Source organism: Lynx canadensis, chromosome B3, assembly GCF_007474595.2.
Source record: "Lynx canadensis isolate LIC74 chromosome B3, mLynCan4.pri.v2, whole genome shotgun sequence".
In the NCBI taxonomy this organism is placed as follows: domain Eukaryota; kingdom Metazoa; phylum Chordata; class Mammalia; order Carnivora; family Felidae; genus Lynx; species Lynx canadensis.
Genome location: NC_044308.2, coordinates 38552234 through 38572928, shown reverse-complemented (window position 1 = coordinate 38572928; position 20695 = coordinate 38552234). Strand labels below are relative to the sequence as shown.

The 20695-nt window shown below is 44.7% G+C and overlaps 1 protein-coding gene across 1 annotated transcript in view; it reads left to right on the top strand.

Annotated features, from left to right (window-relative positions):
- The first annotated feature begins 1825 nt into the window (after positions 1 to 1825).
- The window catches only part of MAP2K1 (mitogen-activated protein kinase kinase 1), a 79847-nt gene continuing 60977 nt past the window's right edge, over positions 1826 to 20695 (top strand). The window contains exon 1 of the mRNA XM_030317871.1: positions 1826 to 2323. Coding sequence (XP_030173731.1) covers positions 2244 to 2323 — 80 coding nt within the window. The 5' untranslated portion in view covers positions 1826 to 2243. The remainder of the gene's footprint in view (positions 2324 to 20695) is intronic.

Here is a 20695-nt window from a genome sequence, read left to right as displayed (position 1 = left end):
TTCACTTGGCATAATGTTTTCGAAGTCATTCATGCTGTAGCACGGATCAGCACTTCATTCTTCTTCGTGGCTGAGTACTATTCCATTGTATGGGTATGCCACATTTTGTTTATGCATTCATGAGTTCATGGACATCTGGGTTGCTTCCGCTCTTCGGCTGTTATGCATAATGCTTCCATAAGCATCTGTGTGTATGTTTTTGCATGGATGTACATTTTTCATTTCTCTTGAGTATATAGTTAGGGGTGGAATTTCTGGGTCATATGGTAACTGTATTTAAGTGTTCGAGGGAACTGCCAGACTATTTCCCAAAGTGTCTGCACTAGTTTACGTTCTCATTTTAATGTTAAAAATTTTTAAATGTTCGGGGCGCCTGGGTGGCTCAGTCAGTTGAGCGTTGGATTTTGGCTCAGGTCGTGGTCTCACAGTTCATGGGTTCGAGCCCCGCGTTGGGCTCTGTGCTGACGGCTCAGAGCCTGGAGCCTGCTTCGGATTCTGTGTCTCTTTCTCTCTCTCTGTCCCTCCTCTGCTCACTCTCTCTGTCTCTGTCTCTCTCTCAAAAATAAAAACATTCAAAAATAAAAAAAATTTAAATATTCTTAATTAAGTTATAGCCATAATAAAAATTCAAACACTATCAAGGGCTACAAAATGAAAGGAAACCTTACTGCAGACAGCTGGGTGGCTGACACGCTTCTCTGGAGCACTGGGTGCGGACGTTTACTTTGTTCTGCACACCAAATTCCTTTAGGGTGGAATAGGAAGGGTGAAGGGGGAAGAGAAGGACTGAATTTACATTTTGATTATTTATTTATTTTTATTTTTTCCCCACTCTCTGCCTCCCTGAATCCACATTTTTAAGAATAGGTATTTTGCCTCCTAAAAAAAAAAAAAAAAAGGTATTGTGCCTCCTTTATTACGTTTCATAGAACTGGTTTACAGGATTTAATTGATTTAAAGGATTAAAATTTTTTTTAATGTTTATTTTTGAGAGAGAGAGAGAAAGAGAGAGGGAGAGTGTGCAAGCGATGGAGGGACAGAGAGAGAGAGAGAGAGAGAGAGGGAGACACAGCATATGAAGCAGGCTCCAGGCTCTGAGCTGCCAGCACAGAGTCCTAGGCAGGACTGGAACTGATAGACGGGGAGATCATGACCTGGGCTGAAGTCAGATGCTTAACCGACTGAGCCACCCAGGTGCCCCTAAAGGATTTTAAAGGGAGGGGCGTTCAAGACTTCAAAAAACTACCAATCTGCTCCAAAAACAGTTGCCCCTATTACAATCTCATCAGTATTGAGTACCCACATCTCTGCACCCTCATAAGTAGTTGAGTAGTGCGTATTACAATTTTATATAAATCTATGTATCTGTTTGTTTGACGCAAGGAGTCTCCTGGCAAGTTTTCTATTCCCCCACGCTTTCTCTCCTGTAGAAATGAGAAGATATCTTTTTCCGTATTCACGTTATTATTTCACCTCCTTCAATGTGACCCGGCCCCAGGGGGGCGCTCCAGTCGAGGAGACCGCCTCGAACAGGGCCTGGTGAAGCCCACCTGGCTGTTAGCTGCAGGAGCCGGGACCCACGACCTCCTTTCCCGGTGGTTCTATCTAAGTGCCGCGGGGCAGCAGAGGGCGCTGTGGAGCCAGAGCCGGACTCCGCCCCCAGGGCAGCGCGCCGCGCCCCCGTGACGTATTTCCGCGTCATCTGCCGCCGAGGCGTGCTTCCATTGGCTGTCGGCGCGGCAATAGGGGCGGAGCCGAGTGGGTGTGTGGGAAACGCAGCAGTCCGGGTGGAGGGGCGAGGCTTCCCCCTTCCCCGCCCCTCCTCCGCCCTCCATTCCCTCCCTGGGACGGCTGCGCGGAGCGGCGGGGAGGGCGCCGGCGGCGGCTGTACTTTCCAGGCTGAAGCTGGAGCAGGGCTGTGGCGGTGTCTATCGAACCCTAGGGACCGGTTGACTGAGGAAAAGAGGGAGGGAATCCCGCGCTGCCGAGCTGCGCCGCCTGGGAAGCCCTTCGATTCCTTGCGCGCCAAGCCGAGCCCCGGGCGAGTGGGGCGGGGGTCCCTCGAGACCGCCTGCGGCCCCTCGGCGCTGAAGGGACCACGCGGGGCGCGCCCCCCGAAGGCTGCCCCCCGGGCCCGTGGCCCCGACTTGGCCCTGCGCGGCAGGCGTGGGGCAGCTCAGAGGGAGGAAGCAAGAGAGGGGCCGCCCTCCCCTCGGAGTTAGAAGCGCCTTCCCGGGTCCAGAATGCCCAAGAAGAAGCCGACGCCCATCCAGCTGAACCCGGCCCCCGACGGCTCCGCGGTTAACGGGACCAGCTCGGCGGAGTAAGTCTGGGGTGGGCGGCGAGCGCCGGGCCTGGCTGCGGAGGCCCCTGCTGGGGTATAGGAGCCGAGTCGGGTGTGCGCGGCGCGCGGGGCTCAGCTCGGGTTCGTCACGTACGTCTCGGGCTGGCAGGGGCGCGGAACTCCTGGCTGCCGAGGTATCGGTGACTAAGCAGAGATTGTGCTCCTGACTCAGACCAGTCGGTGGACCCAAGGTGTCCCGATTTTCCTCCTCTGTCGACCCTTGCAGTCATCCTTGGTCCCTGGCCATTCACTTTCTCTCCTCCCCCCCCCCCCCCAAGATGAAAACTGCCTGCCCTCCCACCCCTCCCCGGCTGTTTTCCCCAGATCCTAGTCTGTACAGGGGAGAAGGGAGCAGATGTCCTGGAAAGAATTAAGATCGCTTCTGTGTCTTTGAGGCCGGCTTAGGGTATGAAGTGTGGAGTTGGGACTGGTGAGCAGTGTCCTCACCTTTGTACGTGACACCTGTGGGCCTGGAGTGCCTCGTTGCGGCTGCTCGCTGGCTAGCAGGGGCGTGGGTACACCAATATCCCCGTGGCTTTCCCCTGGCCGACTTCAGGGGCTGCGGGTCCTTGGCCTTCTTCCTGGAAACTATTTTGTCTCCAAGGGTGCTGTTTTCTTCTTCTTCAACTGCTTCATTCATTCATTCATTCATTCACTCATTCATTCATTCAGAAATGCTCCGCACTAGTGTCTCTTCTAGCTTTCCGTACTTTACCATGAGCCCTAAACTCCTGACCTGAGACAGGAACACTCAAAGCCAGGAAAACCATACACAAGGTGCTCCATCCTGCGGCTTCCAGTATGCTCGCAAGCCAGCGCTTTATCTCATTAAACAATGATGAGGTTGTGCCATTGGGTGTTTCTGAATTGCCACAACTCGTGTTGCGTCCTGAGTGAGGGACAAGACTGAGAGAGAGAGATCGGACTAGCTGGAGAATTAACCAGAAAATATTTGGTTCTTAATCTTTTATTTGCACACTGGAGATGCATGGAAGCTAGCTGATGAAATGGTGGAGTAGGCCTGAACCTTCTGCCCTTTGGTGATTTCTATAACCTTCCTTTCTCTCTTTAGATTTTAATAGCCTGGGGACCTTCTGGGTTCGTGGCTCTGTCCATCTCTTTCATGATCACAAGGCCAGTGGTGGACCTGTCATGTGAACTGAGCCAGGTTCCTCAGACCTGCTCCCAGCAGATCCCCTTCAGTACAGTACTGTAATGTTGGGGCGCCTGGGTGGCTTAGTCGGTTAAGCATCCTACTCTTGATTTTAGCTTAGGTCATGATCCCAGGGTCATGGGATGGAGCCCCGCCCTGGACTCCGCACTGAGCATGGAGCCTGCTTAAGATATTCTGTCTCCCTCTCTCTCTCCCTGCCCCCGCCCCTCCCGCCTCCACGTATGCCCCTCCCCCGCTGGTGCTTTCTCAAAAACAAAAAAACCTGAAGTGTCTATTTTGCATAATATTGACTTGTAGAGGTCAGATTCTTTGTAGGCATTTATTCAGACTTACTGCACAGGATTTTATCCCCTTAAAACAAACTGAAAGTGCCCCAGCACAGGGCAGGGCAAGTTTTGACCACAGTGGCTGGTTGAATGTTGTGGCCTGACCATCCTGCTCCCATTTGATTTGGAGGTGGGTACTGAGTGGAAGTACCTGTTGTCATTCTGTTGTTAATTGTGACACCACAACTGTATTTTTGCCAAGCAGAGGAATCTCATTAAAAGAAAATACAAGGAGGAAAAGAATAAACTACCCTGGAGTTGGTGGCAGAAAAATTTGGTGGGACTGGGAGATTCTCAGCAGCGGTTAAGAGGTTGGACTCTGGAGTCAGGCTAAGGTTGAAGCCTTGGCCCTGTTATTCTGCGGTTTTGTGACCTGGGGCTGGTCTCTCAGTCTCCCGAAGGCTTAGTTTTAGTTTTCTCACCTGCAGAAAATGGAGCTAATTGATAGAACCCACCTATGGTCTTTGTGAAGATCCAGGGAGCTAATAATACATAGTAAACCTTCCATAAATGTTAGCTGCTGCTGGTGTCTTCCTTACTGGGTAATGTTGAGAAAGCTGAAGGAAACTAGAAGGTAATTTCCGTTTGTGGTGGTGGGTATGTATGTTAAGGTGCCTTTGCTTCTGGATAAAGGACTCTCCCAGCGATCGCTTAGGTTTTTGTACCATCTGCATGTACCTCCATGACTCATTGCTGTGTTACAATAGGAGGCATCTCTGTGTAGGCTGCCTGAGACAAACAGGGACTGTTGCCCTACACTTCCTGGCACGAATGGGAGGAAAGCTGTATGCACCTTCAGCTTTCACCTTTAAGAGTATTTCTCAAGCAAGGCTGCTGTTCTCGTGATTTCTGTGATTAGACTGGGGCACAGTTTGGAACGTGGTCCTGTCCAGTGACATTAAGGATCTCTTGGTAACTGGCAAGGTTGCTTCTCCTCTGTGGTTGCTTGGCACTTTGGGCTTTACCTCTAACTTAGCACTTAAAGCATTCAGACAGACCTGGGTTACATGGGACCTGAAGTTTATGCAAGTTGTGGGGGTCCTTGAAGAAAAAGAGGGCACAAATACCTCTTTTGCGAGTTTTGCAGAAATGTCTGAGCATATTGCAAGGGAGCTAAGTGTTAGCATGAAATAAATTGGAAATAAGATCATATTATTCCTGTTCAAAATGGTTTCCTGGTTCCATTGCAGTTAGAATGAAATCCAGACTCCTATCGGGCTGTGGGACCAAGTGATTTGCCCACTGGGGCCCCCCACCCCCATCTCTTCGACCACATTTCCTGCCGCTCCTTTCTTCCATTCTGCTAGTCTTCTTTCACTTCCTCCTTGGGATGGTCTGTGTTCCCTCCAGGCCCTTGCACATGCTGCTCCCTTTGCCTAGAATGAATCATCTCTTCCTCTGCCCATGCTAGGAAGGAAGCAATCATCATCTCTGCCTCAGTGTCATTTCCTCAGAGGTGTTCACAGACCACCTAATCTCTAAAGGAGGTCACTTTCCCATATTCGCCAGATTTTTTTTTTTTTAAGACAGGGCACTTAAAAGAGTGCCTGTCTTTTTTTTCTTTCTCCTTCTCCTTCTCCTTTATTTTTTTATTTTTTTATTTTTTTCAACGTTTATTTATTTTTGGGACAGAGAGAGACAGAGCATGAACGGGGGAGGGGCAGAGAGAGAGGGAGACACAGAATCGGAAACAGGCTCCAGGCTCTGAGCCATCAGCCCAGAGCCCGACGTGGGGCTCGAACTCACAGACTGCGAGATCATGACCTGGCTGAAGTCGGACGCTTAACCAACTGCGCCACCCAGGTGCCCCTCTCCTTTTTTTTTTTTTTAAGTAGCCTCCATGCCCAGTGTGGGCCTCGAACTCACTCCGGACCTCGAGAATAAGAGTTGCATACTACACTGACTGAGCCCGCTAGTGCCCATCACCTGATTTTTTTTTTCTTTAAATGACATTTGTTCACTGTCTCTAACTTTTTTTTACTAGGATGTTTGAAAGATCTCTCTCTTCTGTACACCATAAACTATAAGGTTAGGGCAGCCTTTTTCTGATTCATTGCTCTGTAAGTAGCACATGGAATACGGTAGCTGGCACATATGAAGTGCCAAAATGTTTGAGTAAATCAGTGGGTGACTTAAATTTCTAATATTTGTACAATGTATTTAGCAAACCTTTTTATACTTTTCCGTTTTTTCTTTTGTCTTCCCCTTTGCGGTCATTTCCCCCTCTCCATTTCCTTTTCTTTCACAGGCACCCACTCACCCACTCTCCGGTATTGAATGCATGGTCTTATAGTTCCATGTTTTGTTGGGTATGTGTACCTTTGGGAGGTAGATGGCGTTGTTTTGTGTGTTTCTGTGCGTAGAGTGCTGAATGTGACTGTGTTGTTATTCAGCCTTAAAAAAAGGAGATCCTACAATTTGTGACAACGTGGATGTACCTGGAAGATGTTATATTAAATGAAGTAAGCCGGGGCACCTGGGTGGCTCAGTCGGCTGGGCATCCGACTTCGGCTCAGGTCATGATCTCACGGTTTGTGAGTTCGAGCCCCGCGTCTGGCTCTGTACTGACAGCTCGGAGCCTGGAGCCTGCTTCGGATTCTGTGTCTCCCTCTCTCTCTGCCCCTCCCCAACTTGTGCTCTTTCTGTGTCTCTCAAAAAATAAATAAATGTAAAAAAAAAAAATTTAAATAAGCCAGACACAGAAAAAAAAATTACTGCATGATCTCACTTATGTGTGGGATCTAAAAAAAAAATAGAAGCAGAGCAGAGAGATCAGGGATGGGGAGGTGGGGGTGTTGGTCAGAGGGTACGACGTTGCAGTTAAGGGGCGCCTGGGTGGCTGTCAGTTGAGCATCCGACTTGACTCTTGATTTGGGCTGGGGTCATGAGCCCAGGGTCTTGGGATGGAGCCTTACGTTAGAGATTGTCTCTGTCTTTCCTTGGCTCGTGTACTCACACTCTTTCTCTCTCTCTCTCAGAAAAAAAAAGGGGGGGGGGAAGAAAAGTTGCAGTTAACGTAGTATGAATAAGTCTAAAGATCTAGTGTACAACATGGTGACTACAGTTAATAATACTGTATTGAATACCGGAAATTTGCTAGGATAGTAGATTTCAAGTGCTGTCCTGCACACAAAAAATGGTAACTGTATAAGGAATATATTTGTTAATTAGCTTCACTGTAATCATCATTTGTCTATGTGTATCAAATCATGTTGTATACTCTAAGTATATTCAGATTTTATAAAAATTACTATTGTGCTGTAAATGTGCCTCAGTTGGGATAGATTAGGTTATGCTGAGCTAACACACAACCAAAAAATCTTACAGTTTAACACACTTGCAGGTCAGTGGGAGTCTCTGTTCACTGGCTTCCATTAGGGATCCAGGCTTATGGAGGCACCGTCTCTGAAATATGCTCACATGAGAAGGGCATTTTGTAAACCACGTTGTCTCCTAAAGTTTTTGTCCAGAAGTGACACATGTCACTTCTTCCATTTCCTTGGCCAAAGCAAGTCACATGGCCACGCTGGCCTCCTCTGTTGATTCCTCTAGATTTAGACAACTTTGTTTCCAACCTCCGGCTGCATCAAACAGCGCGGTCACGACCATCCTTGTGCATGTCTCCTTTTGGACTCTCGTGAGAGTTTCCCTGTGGAATGTACTCAGAAATGGCATTGCTCGGGGTACGTTGGGTCTCCTTCCATGATGAGGCACATCCTTAATCTCTTTCTTTGTTTCTTAAAGAACACTTTTCATTCATGACGAGAACACTGAGCCCTGAGAAGAAATCGCGGCACAGGGCATTTCCCCCAAACCTCACATTTTCACGCAAACCTTGATTTCACACTAGTCCTTTGTACTTCCCGACTTTTTTTTATTTTTTATTTTTTAATTTTTTTAAACTTACATCCAAATTAGTTAGAATATAGTACAACAGTGATTTCAGGAGTAGATTCCTTAGTGCCCCTCATTTATCCCATCCCCCCTCCCACAACCCTTCCCGTAACGCTCGGTTTGTTCTCCATATTTATGAGTCTCTTCTGTTTTGTCCCCCTCCCTGTTTTTATATTATTGTTTCCCTTCCCTTATGTTCATCTGTTTTGTCTCTCAAAGCCCTCATATGAGTGAAGTCATATGATTTTTGTCCCTCTCTGACTAACTTCATTTAGCAGAATACCCTCCAATTCCATCCACGTAGTTGCAAATGGCAAGATTTCATTCTTTTTGATTGCCGAGTAATACTCCATTGTGTATATATACCACATCTTCTTTATGCATTCATCCATCGATGGACATTTGGGCTCTTTCCATACTTTGGCTATTGTAGATAGTACTTCTATAAACATGGGGGTGCATGTGTCCCTTTGAAACAGCACACCTGTATTCCTTGGATAAATAACTAATAGTGCAATTCTTGGGTTATAGGGTAGTTCTATTTTAATTTTTTGAGGAACCTCCATAGTGTTTTCCAGAGTGGCTGCACCAGCTTGCATTCCCAGTGACTTTTTTTTTTTAAGTCTATTTATTTATTTTGAGAGAGAGAGAGTGTGCGAGCACGTGTAGGGGAGGGGCAGAGAGAGGAGAGAATCCCAAGCATGCTTAGCACAGAGCCAGATGAGGGACTCAAACTCACGAACCGAACTGTGGGATCATGACCTGAGCTGAAATCAAGAGATGGACTGTTAACTAACCAAGTCACCCCGGTGCTCCTGTACTCCCTGACTTTTAGTTTCCTTACCTGTCCAGTGGAGATGATAATGGCTTACAGAATCTTTACCTTAATGGCCTACAAAGGCCCCACCCAGTCAGGTCCTTGGTTTTCTTCCACTGCCCCCTCTACTCGTGAGCTCCAGCCCACTGTTCTCTGTACTGTCCCACAGCGGGTTGGGCATAGTCTCAGGTCAGAGCTTTTGCATTTGCCATTCCATCTAACCTGGAATGCTATTCTCCCCAAAATGTGCACTGGACGCTTCTTCTCATTTCCTTCAGATCTCTGTACAAATGTCTCTTCACAGAGGTCATCCGTGATCGCTCTGTCTATAATACAGCACTCCCTGTCCTTCTCTACCCCTTTATGTTGCCCGGTTTTTCTTCAGAGCACTTACGACTAACATCACACTGTGTGTCAAGTGTTTTTGCGCTCCCCTGCCTCGCTAATACGTAAGCTTCACGAAGGTGGGGGCTTGGCTGTGTTCCTTGCTCAGTGAGGAGAACGTCGTCCGGTGTTCAGTAGCGACCTGGTGATGACACAGAGCATGCCTACCTCCCTTGAGGGAGTGTCGTGAAGATTACGCAAGGTCGCACGTGTAATAGTGCTTTGAAGGCCATGAGGTGCTGAGCAAACAGGAGGCTGCATTGCTTGGCCTTGGTGGCATCCACAGATTTTGGCCTTTGAACTGTTTCACCGTAACTCTAAAACACTCAGACGTACTTAATTATTACTTATTGTTGCATTCAGGGCATAACTCATGGCATCAGCACTTCTGCCAGGTTTGGAAGGGACACACGTCCGTTAGAATGTGAAGGCCCTTCAGGGTGGGGCGAAGACAGGCTGATGTGCTTTTCGGGGGTCTCTTAGGGCCTTTTCTGGGACTCATTTTGTAGTTGTGAACTTGGATGTGTCTACCGCTCTTAGGCCGCAGTAACTGATAACTGGTGCTGTCGTTTGAGAACTTCAGGTGAAGAGTAAGGCCAGCCAAAGCCTGTGTTCTTGGGAAGAATGCCCTCTGCTGTCGTTGCAGCAGATACAGAAAGGGCAAAAAGATTCATAAAGATGACTTCACCCATGGCCAGGAGATATGTGGGGCCCTTGTTTGGTCATGAACATTTAGAATATTCTACTTTCGGGGCACCTGGGTGGCTCAGTCAGTTAGATGTCTGACTTCGGCTCAGGTCGTGATCTCATGGTCTGTGGGTTCGAGCTCCGCGTCGGTTTCTGTGCTGACAGCTCGGAGCTTGGAGCCTGCTGCTTCAGATTCATGTCTCCCTCTCTCTCTATCCCTCCCCTGCTTGTACTCTGTCTCTCTCTCAAAAATAAGTAAAATTTAAAAAATCTATTAAAAAAAAGAATATTCTTTCACTTCTGCATCTTTGCAAGAAAGGCAGAGGATACTTTAGTAGAGTAGCTGTTGGCCTTGCCTTACCCATCTGGTTTGATTTTTCTCTTTCCCAGTTTCACCTGTTGTGATCCACACTGACCCCTTTACTGGCCTCCCTTTGCTCCAGCATACTGCTTCCTACCTCTGTCTGTTCTTCCTCGCATGGTTTCCTTTGTCTGGAATGCCTTCCTCCGCTTTCCTACATGATTTTATTTTATTTTATTTTTTTCTATGTGTCACCACGCTTTAGCTTCTGTGAGGGCAGGGACCGTGACTTTCTTGTGTACTGCTATTTCCCTGGCATATAGCAGACTGTCTGGAATGAATGAATCCTGCCCATCTTTCAAGACCTGGCATAAATCTCATCTCCCATGTAGTGTTTTCTGAGTAACTCCATGCTACTTTAGGACTTGGCTTCGAGACTTAGTTATATCACTTCTTAATTGTTGATCTCGGCCATGTCATTTAACTTCTGTGAGCTTCCATTTTCCTTATGAGTAAAGCGAGGATGATAATATAACAAACCTGTGAGGGAAGGAGAGCAGGTGAGCATCATTTGAAATAACGTATGTGAAAGCACTCGCATGCTGTTCAAAGGGGAAGTGTTGTTAATGATGCCACTTTGATTTCTTCCTCCTCAAAAAGCTGTTCTCTTTTGCTCTTAATACCAGATTACAAATGTTGATAAATCATGTTGATTTGGACATTTTATATGCTGCCTGTCTTAAAATCTAAGCCAAACCACAGGGCGCCTGGGTGGCCCAGTCGGTTGAACGTCCAACTTTGGCTCAGGTCATGATCTCGCAGTTTGTGGGGTCAAGTCCTGCATCGGGCCCTGTGCTGATGGCTGAGAGCCTAGAGCCTGCTCCGGATTCTGTGTCTCCCTTTCTCGCTGCCCCTCCCCCATTTGTGCTCTGTCTCTGTCTCTCAAAAATAAACATTAAAAAAATTTTTTTTAAATCTGAGCCAAACCTGTATCTAATCAAGCCTGAGACCCAACTTCCTGTTTACAGTAAATGCAGGGACAGAGGAACAAGTTAAATGACACCAGGAGGAAACAATCAGACAAATCCAGGATGTGGAACATTCTCTGTGACAACTGACCCAGTTTCTTTAGAAAGTCAGCGTCACAGGTAAAAGTCAGGGAGGAGGGGAGTGGTGTGGTTTTAGAATAACAGACTTAAGGGGACATGCTAACCAAATGTAATGCGTGAACCTTGGGTGGATACTGATTCAAAAGTGAAATAGCTATAAAATGTATTCTTGGGACAATCTGGGAAATTTGAATAGAGAATTATTAATTTTTTAGGTGTATTATGATTATGTAGGAGAAAGTTGTTATTCATAGGTGATGCATGAAACTTACTTGAAATGATTCAGGAAAGGGGTGCCTGAGTGGATCAGTCGGTTAAGCGTCTGATGTCAGCTCAGGTCATGATCTCACGATTCATGGGTTTGAGCCTTGCGTAGGGCTCTGGGTTGACAGCTCAGAGCCTGGAGCCTGCTTTGGATTCTGTATCTCTTTCTCTCTCTCTCTCTTTTTCTGCCCCTCCCTCACTTGTGCTCTCTGTCTCTCTCAAAAATAAATAAATAAACATTAAAAAAAAAAGGGTTCAGGAAAAAAAATACACATGCACACATAGTAGAGGAGGCAAATGAGGCAAAATGTTCTCAGTTGGTTAGTTGGTTAGTTTATGAGTTTCCCTTTATTCTTTCCATCTTTCTGTATGTTTGGAAAAATTCCTAATAAATAAAAGTACCCAAAGAACAAAATTCATCCTGAGTCTTAATGCCCTTTTTAATGTTAATTCACATTTTCTCTTTCCTCTTTTGTACTTCTGGTCTATATTGTGTAATAAACATCGCGTTAAATGCAATATCATTTTAAAACATAATGTTTTCTTATTCACTAATTGTTTTTTCTATGTCTCTTTTCCCTCAACTTGATTAGGGACCATACCTTTTTTTTTTTTTTTTTTTTTTTTTTTTTTTATTTTATTTTTTTTTTAATTTTTTTTTTTTTCAACGTTTATTTATTTTGGGACAGAGAGAGACAGAGCATGAACGGGGGAGGGGCAGAGAGAGAGGGAGACACAGAATCGGAAACAGGCTCCAGGCTCTGAGCCATCAGCCCAGAGCCCAATGCGGGGCTCGAACTCACAGACCGCGAGATCGTGACCTGGCTGAAGTCGGACGCTTAACCGACTGCGCCACCCAGGCGCCCCGGGACCATACCTTTTTAGACCCCTGGGTCTGTAACACTGGTGATACAGCAAATCATTGGTAGATTGGACAAAACCAAAATAATGCTTAAACAAAGAAATCAACAACAACAAAAAACCTTCTTGCTAGCTTTCCTTTGTATGTATGAGTTGGTAGTATTTCCGCAGCCTCCCCAGGAAGCACAGGTTAAGCCGTGGTGAATGTTTCTGACATGTTGAGAAAACAAACCCAGGGAACCCACAGGCTGGGCAGAAAGTAAGGTTGAGCCTGAAAAGAAAGCTTAAGGTCCCAATTTTGTCTATGCTGTTTCCTTCCAGAAGCTGCTAGTTTTGGAACATCATGTTATTGACTTACCGCCTCTTGTGTCTTCACTTCATGTCCTGTGTCCTGGTTCTGTTACCTGAAATCCCAGGAGAGCCATTCGTTTGGAGGCTCTTGTACCTGTTTGCTAAGTTAACTCCTCCGAGGATGAATGGTGTTTTGTTTTGAAATAGCAGGTGTTCATTCTCTGGATCCTGGTGCAGGGCAGACTGTGGAAAATGTTGATCCTGCCTCGAATTTCTCATTGTAGCTCCCAGGGGCATCCTGCTTTGATGTCAGCAGGGGAGTCAGGTTAAGAAGAGGTTACACAGGGGTTAAGAAAAAGTGGACAAGGGTAGTGTGGCCTCTTCCCCCCCAACCCTCCTTTTTTTTTTGAATATTTGCCTGTTTTAGCAGAACTTTAAAAAAATTTTTGAATGTAAAAACACCTTTTGAAGAAGGGAACTACAGACATTAAGTTCTCTAGTGTAACTTTTTGGTTATTCGATTATTTACATGGTTGTGATCAGTGGATGTGTCCTCTCCACCCCCCTCGGTTTTACACATAGACATAATTCTCCTGCCTGTCATTTTTTGGCCGAAGGGTAGAATTTGATTGGGTCTGGCTTTATAAATGATACTTTTATTGATTACTTAGGTGGCTTCCAGATTTTTATTAGGTACTGATGGTCTTGTGTTTTGAACCAATTTATTCTGCTTTTAGATTAATTTACACACCAAATCAGAGGTGACGAACCATGTTACCGCTGTTACGTGTTTAGAGAATATGTTCCAAAAAAAGATGCAACCAATTATATTTCAACTGTTTTCTTAAACCTCAAGAAGGTTTTTTTGTTGCTGTTGTTTTGTTAAATTTAGTGATTTTTTGATAGTTTAATAGGCACTAAACGGCTCCTTTGAAGGTCAGTCTGCTTTATTTTAGATGCTAGTGGGGCCGTATTTTTGAAATGGGATTATTTTCTGTATTTCATCAATTCTATTTAAGCTATATTTATTGAATGCTTAATGTAACTCACTGTCCTAGAAGCTGTAGGTAGTTGAGTAAGATTGCCTTTGCCTCCAGGGATTCGAAAATCTCCTAGGAGGAGAGGGAGAGGTAGCAGGGGCCCAAGAGGAAGGACACAAATGGCTGCAGAGTAAGAAAAGTGCCCTGATGTACAAAGAAAGTACTGTCAGAGCTCACTGAGAAGAGGAAGATGGCACATCCAGTGGGGGAGATTAGGAGAGCCTTCACGGAAGAGATGACATTTGAGCTGGGTCTTGAAGGATGGCTAGGATTTCCATGGGAATGGGGGGGGGGCAGGGCATGGCAGGAAGAGCCCCTCCACATAAATGGGAAAGCCTGGGATGCCTGGAGGAGCCGGCAAGGAGTTGAGCGTGCTGGGTGCATAGGCGCGGGTCGTGGGAGATGAAGCTGGAGAGGTAGGGGGGCCGCTTTGGTGGCACCAGCTAGACATTTTGAAAGGCTACATGCAAACTTTTCTTCTCTGGTGATTTCTTGATAGATTCATCTAAATAGTTATTATGTTGCTTTGTATTTTATTTGTTCATTCATGTCTTCCATTAACCTCTGCACAGTTACTTGTCTTGTGGTTTGTTGGGGTCAGTGTGCTTTTTATATTTTAAAGTTTTATCAGTTATGTGGCTACTACATTGTCCCACTGCGATGTTTTCCTTTTATGTTGCATTAAGAAAACATTTTTGTTTTTTTTTTTGTCTTTGGAAACATGTCTTTTGTATGGGATAGCCTACTTTCTTTTAGTATTTGGACATATCTCGTCACAACTTCGCAGGAACATGTGGCTTCTTTTTCTTACAGCCTTTTTTCTCTTTTACATGGCTAATTCCGTCCCATCTGGGATTTATTAATGTGTTTGATGGGAGGAATGGGCCTAATTGTTGAGTTCCAGTATCTTACTAGAGTTTGTTAAATTTATCTACCTATCTGTCGTATTTTCCGGTTTACTTTTATTTGGTCTTTATGGTATTTCGGTGTATTTCTAAAATTTCCTTGTAACTCTTAACGTAGTTTTGATAGTCTTTTTTTTTTTTTTTATTTGGTAGGGTTAATGGAAACTTAAGATTTTTTTTAAAGATTTTTAAGTAATCTCTATGCCCAGTGTGTGGCTTGAACTCACAACCTTGAGATCAAGAGGCACATGCTCTACTGACTGAGCTAGCCAGGCATCCTTCATGAAAACTTGAGAAACTTTCATGGTGTACCTCTCCATTTATTAATGTCTCCTCTTTCTTCTATTGTGGTGTTAGTTCCTTCTGAATAATTCTGTTGTGTCCTGAGTTAATATTTCAAAGAGTTAACATTTTGTTGCCATTATGGTTGAACATTTTTAAATTTGTATTTGCCATCTTGACCATGGTTTGAGTTGTATGAATTGTTTATATCCTGCGGCTTTGTTAAATTCAATTATATCTAGTAACTTAAAAAATTTTTTTTTACTGTTCATTCATTTTTTGAGAGAGTGTGCGCAAGCAAGCAGAGGAGGGGCAGAGAGAGCGGGAGACACAGAATCTGAGACAGGCTCCAGGCTCTGAGCTGTCAGCACAGAGCCCAACACGGGACTTGAACTCACAGACTGTGAAATCATGACCTGAGCTGAAGTCGGCTGCTTAAGTGACTGAGCCACCTAGGTGCCCCCTATATCTAGTAACTTTTGGATTGAATACAAATGCATTTCTGGATTTACTAGTGTCATCTTCAAAACATAACTTATTTTTTCCTCCGAACACCTCTGTATTTTATATCCATCTTTCATCGCTCTCAAAAGCAGTTCTTATGTCCCAGGGGAATACCATTAACTATAATGACGCTTTCCAAGGACCTTCTGGGCAAGGAACATTTCTGCTCTTTCCAAGGAGCCATGAAAATAGGAAGCAGCTGCCTAGCTTTATAGAAGCAGAGCCTGTTCGGGGTGGATGGGACCTTGCATATCCTCTAGCCTCCTCCCTGCATTTGGGAGATGAAACCAGACCCAGAGAGGAGAAGGAACTTGCTGGGAGTTCACACAGCTGGAGTGGAGGAGGTGGTTTTCAGACTTAGATTTTCTTATGGTGTATATATTACATGTTTTCATTTGGGATACTTGGTTGGAAAATTTTCTAGGTTTATCCAACACCAAATTTTGGTAACTTTATCCAGTATCCTAAATAAATTTTTTTAAACTAATAATCTGCATTTTTTTTCAAGTAATCTGAAGTTCTTGAACAGGCAACCCTCTATATCACCACTCTCTTAGGTGTTTGAGTGAAAAGGGAATAAGGAAATGAGGAGAGGAAAGGGTATTTTAGTCCAGGATCCTTAGTAGGAGGGCCTATTTTTAAGCTTCATAATGTCAGTTTTAAAAGCAGTGGTTTTCAAAATAACCACAGACAAAAGTCCCCTTGAAATGAATGCCTTTCTGGAATTGACCTATTTTGAGTTTAACTGTTACCACGAAAGGTTCAGTGTCTTGAATGCTCTTAAATGCATTTACTTTTCAGGCAAAGTTGAACAGTGAGTTGAGTGAACGATCTACATGGGTTCCAGATTCAGGTTAAGAATAGACGTATGGGAAGTTGGAAGAAGACTGGACTAGCTGGTTATATTGTACTTATAGGTTTGTCTGGATCCAGGTTAATTGTATTCCTTCATTGAGTTTTAACTTACATTTCCAGGTTAGTTTTAAAAAACTAGATCCTCACCACATTTGAGAGTCCAAAGTTATTTGCCCCATTTGATTTCAGACTGTCCTTGAGTAAACAGTCCTTCAAGACTGTTGGGCCTGTCGGGGCAGGGGTGGGGTTGGGGGGAGGCGCTCAGAAGTTAGCAGGAATTCCAAGCTAACTGTAAACCTTTTGTCTAATGGCTTACTCAAATCCACAGTGAAATCCTACTGGAATGTCAGCCTGTATTTCAGCTTCTTCCCGCCCCCCCTCCCCCCCCCCAGCCCCCAACAGGAAGAAGACAGCAGCTTAACATTCCAGTAATTATTATTAATAGAAAATTTAGGGCCACCTGGGTGGCTCAGTTGATTAAGCACCTGATTCTCGATTTTGGCTCAGGTCATGATCTCGCGATTTAAGAGTTCGAACCCTGTGTTGGGCTCTGTGCTGAGTGCGGAGCCTGCTTGGGATTCTCTCTCGCCATCTCCCTCTGTGCATCTTCCGCTTGGGCTCACTCTCTCTCAAAATAAATAAAGTTAAAAGAAGAGAAGTTATCCTACTTCTCTTAGCCATTCATTTATGTCCACTGTAAGGCTTGGTCACTGGAGCTGTGGAAAGGTTCCATTTACCAGGGGATGGACCAGTGGAACACTTGGAACAGGCTTTTAACGCATTGTATTAATTTTTAGAGACTGGGTGCCTGGCTGGCTCAGTCGGTAGAGCATGCGACTCTTGATCTCGAGGTTGTAGGCTCGAGTCCCACTTTGGGTGTACAAATTACTTAAAATCTTAAATCTAGATAGGGACTGCAACAGTTTTTATTGTTTTATTGGAACATTCCTTCTAAAACATAGTCTCTTTTGCCTTGTTTTATTTTGGTAACTAAACTAATGCTGGGTTAGCCATAAGTGTAGCTTGTTGCATTTCTATTTCTGCATATTCTGAATCACTGAGCAATTACAAAATGAAAGGTTATCTGCAAGCATTTCCAAATAAAGAAGCCATAAAATATTAGGGGAAGTCAAGGGGAGAGTTCGGGAGGGAAGTACCAGAAACCACCAACAGGTGTTCGGGTGGCACTGGACAGAGTGTCAGCTTGGTATGCGATCATGGGGACGAGTTTTGTGAATTCCTGAATGCACGTGTGAGGTGGAGGGGACACAGGGTAAGAGGAAGTCAGCAGTTCCGGAGGCACAGAGGACTTGGCTTCCTGGCTCGCCCACAGCTGAGGACCCGAATCAATTCCGGAGCAGGTTGCATTCTCGACAGACAGGGGCTGCATCTGTAGGAGCACGGCTGTTGATGCGTGGGGTAATAATTAAGTCCCGGCCCTTGATCAGGACGGGACAGATGAAGTCAGAAGACCTGTGAAATTGTATCCCTGAAGGACATGATAACTGGAAAAATAACTACAATTTATTGAGAGCCTCTCTGTTCTATTTACGTGCATTATCTTGAATTTGCACTAAAATTCTGCAAGAAAGGTCCTGATATTCTGTTGTCCAAATAAGGAGAATGAAGTTCAGGGAAATGAAGTAATTTGCAGAAGGTTGCACAGCTAGAAAGTGGTGGGATTAAGTTTAGAACCCAGGTCTGGCCTCCTCTGACATCCATGTTTTTCCCACACAGCTGTTCAAAGGTTATGTAAAATGCTAGAGGTCTATGAAAAAAATTTTTCTAAAGTAAGTTCTCTGCCCAACGTGGGGCTTGAACTCAAAACTCTGAGATCGAGTTGCATGCTCTACTGACTGAGGCAGCCAGGCGCCCATCTAGGGGCCTTTTTAGAGTTTCACTCTGCAGAACTGTAGCCACTAGCCACATATAACTATTTAAATTTCAATTTACCAAAATTCAATAAAATTTAAAAATAAAAATTAGCTCCTAAGCTGCACAAGCCACACTTCAAGGGCCTGAGGCTGCATGTGACTAATGGCTGCTGTATCGGAGAGCACAGATGAAAACATTTCCATCATTGCAGAAAATTCTCTTAGTGCCTAGAGGTCATCCAATTTTACCCTTTTATTAATTTATTTTTGCCCCTTACTGTTTTAATTTATTTTTTTAAATTTTTTTTAAAATTAAAAAAAACTATATATACATATTTTTAAATTTATTTTTGCCCCTTATTTTTCCCCTGTGAAGGAGAAAATGAGGGACAAAGGAAGGAAGTAACCTGTTCAGTGTCCTAGGTCTGGTTAATCCAGTCCTCTGGACTGGTTGCCTGGTGGCTTTCCCCTGGTCCACACTCTTCTTTGAAAACAATTAATGGGGTGCCTGGCTGGCTCAGTGGGTTGAGCATCAGACTTTGGCTCAGGTCGTAGTCTCAGGGTTCATGAGTTCGAGCCCTGCCTCTGGCCCGCTGTTGTCAGCGTGGAGCTGCTTCAGATCCTCTGTCCCCCTCCCTCTCTCCTGCTCATGTTCTCTTTCTCAAAAATAAACGAACATGAAAAAAAACCGAACAATTAACAGACTGGAAATGGGTGCCTGTTCTACCCTCCTAGCCTTGCCTGGCCTTGTAAACTAGATTCTTTTCCCAGAGTGCAGCCCTGTGTTGTCCCAAGTTCAAAGGGCATGTTCGGATTGGTTGCCCCTAGGAAAACGAGAGACCTTTGTTGGAAAGGAATTCCATGCTTGATGTATGAAACAGCACTTTGATTCCCCCTGGTTGGTTGTCTGCCTTCCTACCACTTTGTAATTGAACTTGCAGCTGCTAGCCATTTGTCTTCCAATCAAGGCCAACTTCAAAACAGTTCAAATGACAGAGGTATGTATACTTTGAATAGAAGCAGCTGTTTGTTATTTGCTGTTGATTCGAATGGCTTTTGTGTTAGGGTCAGATAGTTTAGATTATGACTCAAATTACAATAGGTTTCAAACTTCGGTGTTAAGATTCAAATGTATTAACGTTCATTTAACTGATATATATCATATACCCAATATATAGCAGCACTGAGCTGAGGGATGGATAAAATGGACTTGTGCTAAAAATTGACAAAGATGCCAACGTTATGGGTGAATCTAATACATTTTAAATTCTTGTCTGAATTTTATTATTGGCACTTGCCGCCCATGTATTAACCTATTTGGTCCTGCAATTCACTAAAAGCTCCAGTTTGGATCATTGCTTTGAAGTAAAGTGAAGAATCATGTGCAAATGTCCTTTTAGTGGATGTTATTAAAGACATTTAAATTATACACTCCAGTGTCTAAATGACAGTCTAAAGTGCATATGTGTGTGTTTGGAGGGTGGGCACGTGGGAGCAAAAAGGAGGCATTGTACTGGGGTAATATTTTTAGGAAGCCTAAATGTGATATTTGATTTCAGTATGACATAGTCATTGGTTTAGAAAGTTATCTTTTGGAAACAAATCAAAATTTGGTTTTTTTCCCCTAAAGAAATGGAAAAGTCACATGCATGAGTATGGTCAGAGATTAAAAACAGAAGTTGAAATGATGGCAGCATACCCGGAAAAGTGCCTGTCTTTTCTGAGAGTGCAAAGGCAAAGGTAGAGAGGACGTTAAAGATGGTGGAGACAGCTGGAAGGGGTCCCCGGGAGCCCTGATCTCTGGTCTTTCTTTGCCTGAGGTGGTGTGGTGGTGGTGGTGTTGGGGGAGGGTGTGGGCAGAGCACCCAGTCAACTCCTTGTATTGTTTTATTGAGTCGGGTCTAATTTCCAAAAGGTTGGGAATGGGATTATATGAGGGTTTTGGAGTCAACAGGCCCAGAGGCAGGGTGGTCTGAGGAGGACATACTGTTTCACTCTGGGAGTTTTGGATTCTAACAGTACGGCGAAGAGCCTAGCTTCCCAATCAGGTTTTAAGTAATTGTTTCTGCCTCTACAAGTGTTTCATTTGAATCCAGAAATTAACCCTTCTTCCAGAGGGGTCTGAAAGTCTGCAGGCTTCAGAATCCTCAGGCTGCCGTGCTTTTGAATAACTGCCTTGTGTAGAGGGAAAGTGTGAGATCTCAGCTCCTTCCCTGGTACAGCTGTTAACTCACCATGTGACCACCCTGTGCCTGCTTCTCTGCAAAGCGGGGTGATGGTATTGCCTTCCTACCTTTCAGGGTTTATATAATGAGCTCCGTATAATCATATAGGTTACCACTTGGGCACACTTGCAAACTCACGGTAGGTATTAAGTAGATGACATTGTATTATTGAAAGGAATCTGTTCCAATCTCCCTTTTGGCAGATAAAGAATCCAGGACTGCAAAGAAGGGTTAAAAGGTTGTCACACAGTAGGTTCTGCTGTGAATGTGACTTAAAACAAATTTTTTTTAATGTTTATTTTAGAGAGAAAGAGAGAGACAGAGACAGTGTGTGAGTGGGGGAGGGGCAGAGACAGAGGGAGACACAGAATCCCTAATAGGCTCCAGGCTCTGAGCTATCAGCACAGAGCCCGACACAGGGCTCGAACTCACGAACTGCGAGTTCATGACCTGGGCCGAAGTTGGACACTTAATTGACTGAGTCACCCATGAGCCCCAAATGTGACTTTTGAGTAAGCATGGCCTGGAGAACATGTGATACGGGGGAAAGGTTTTGTT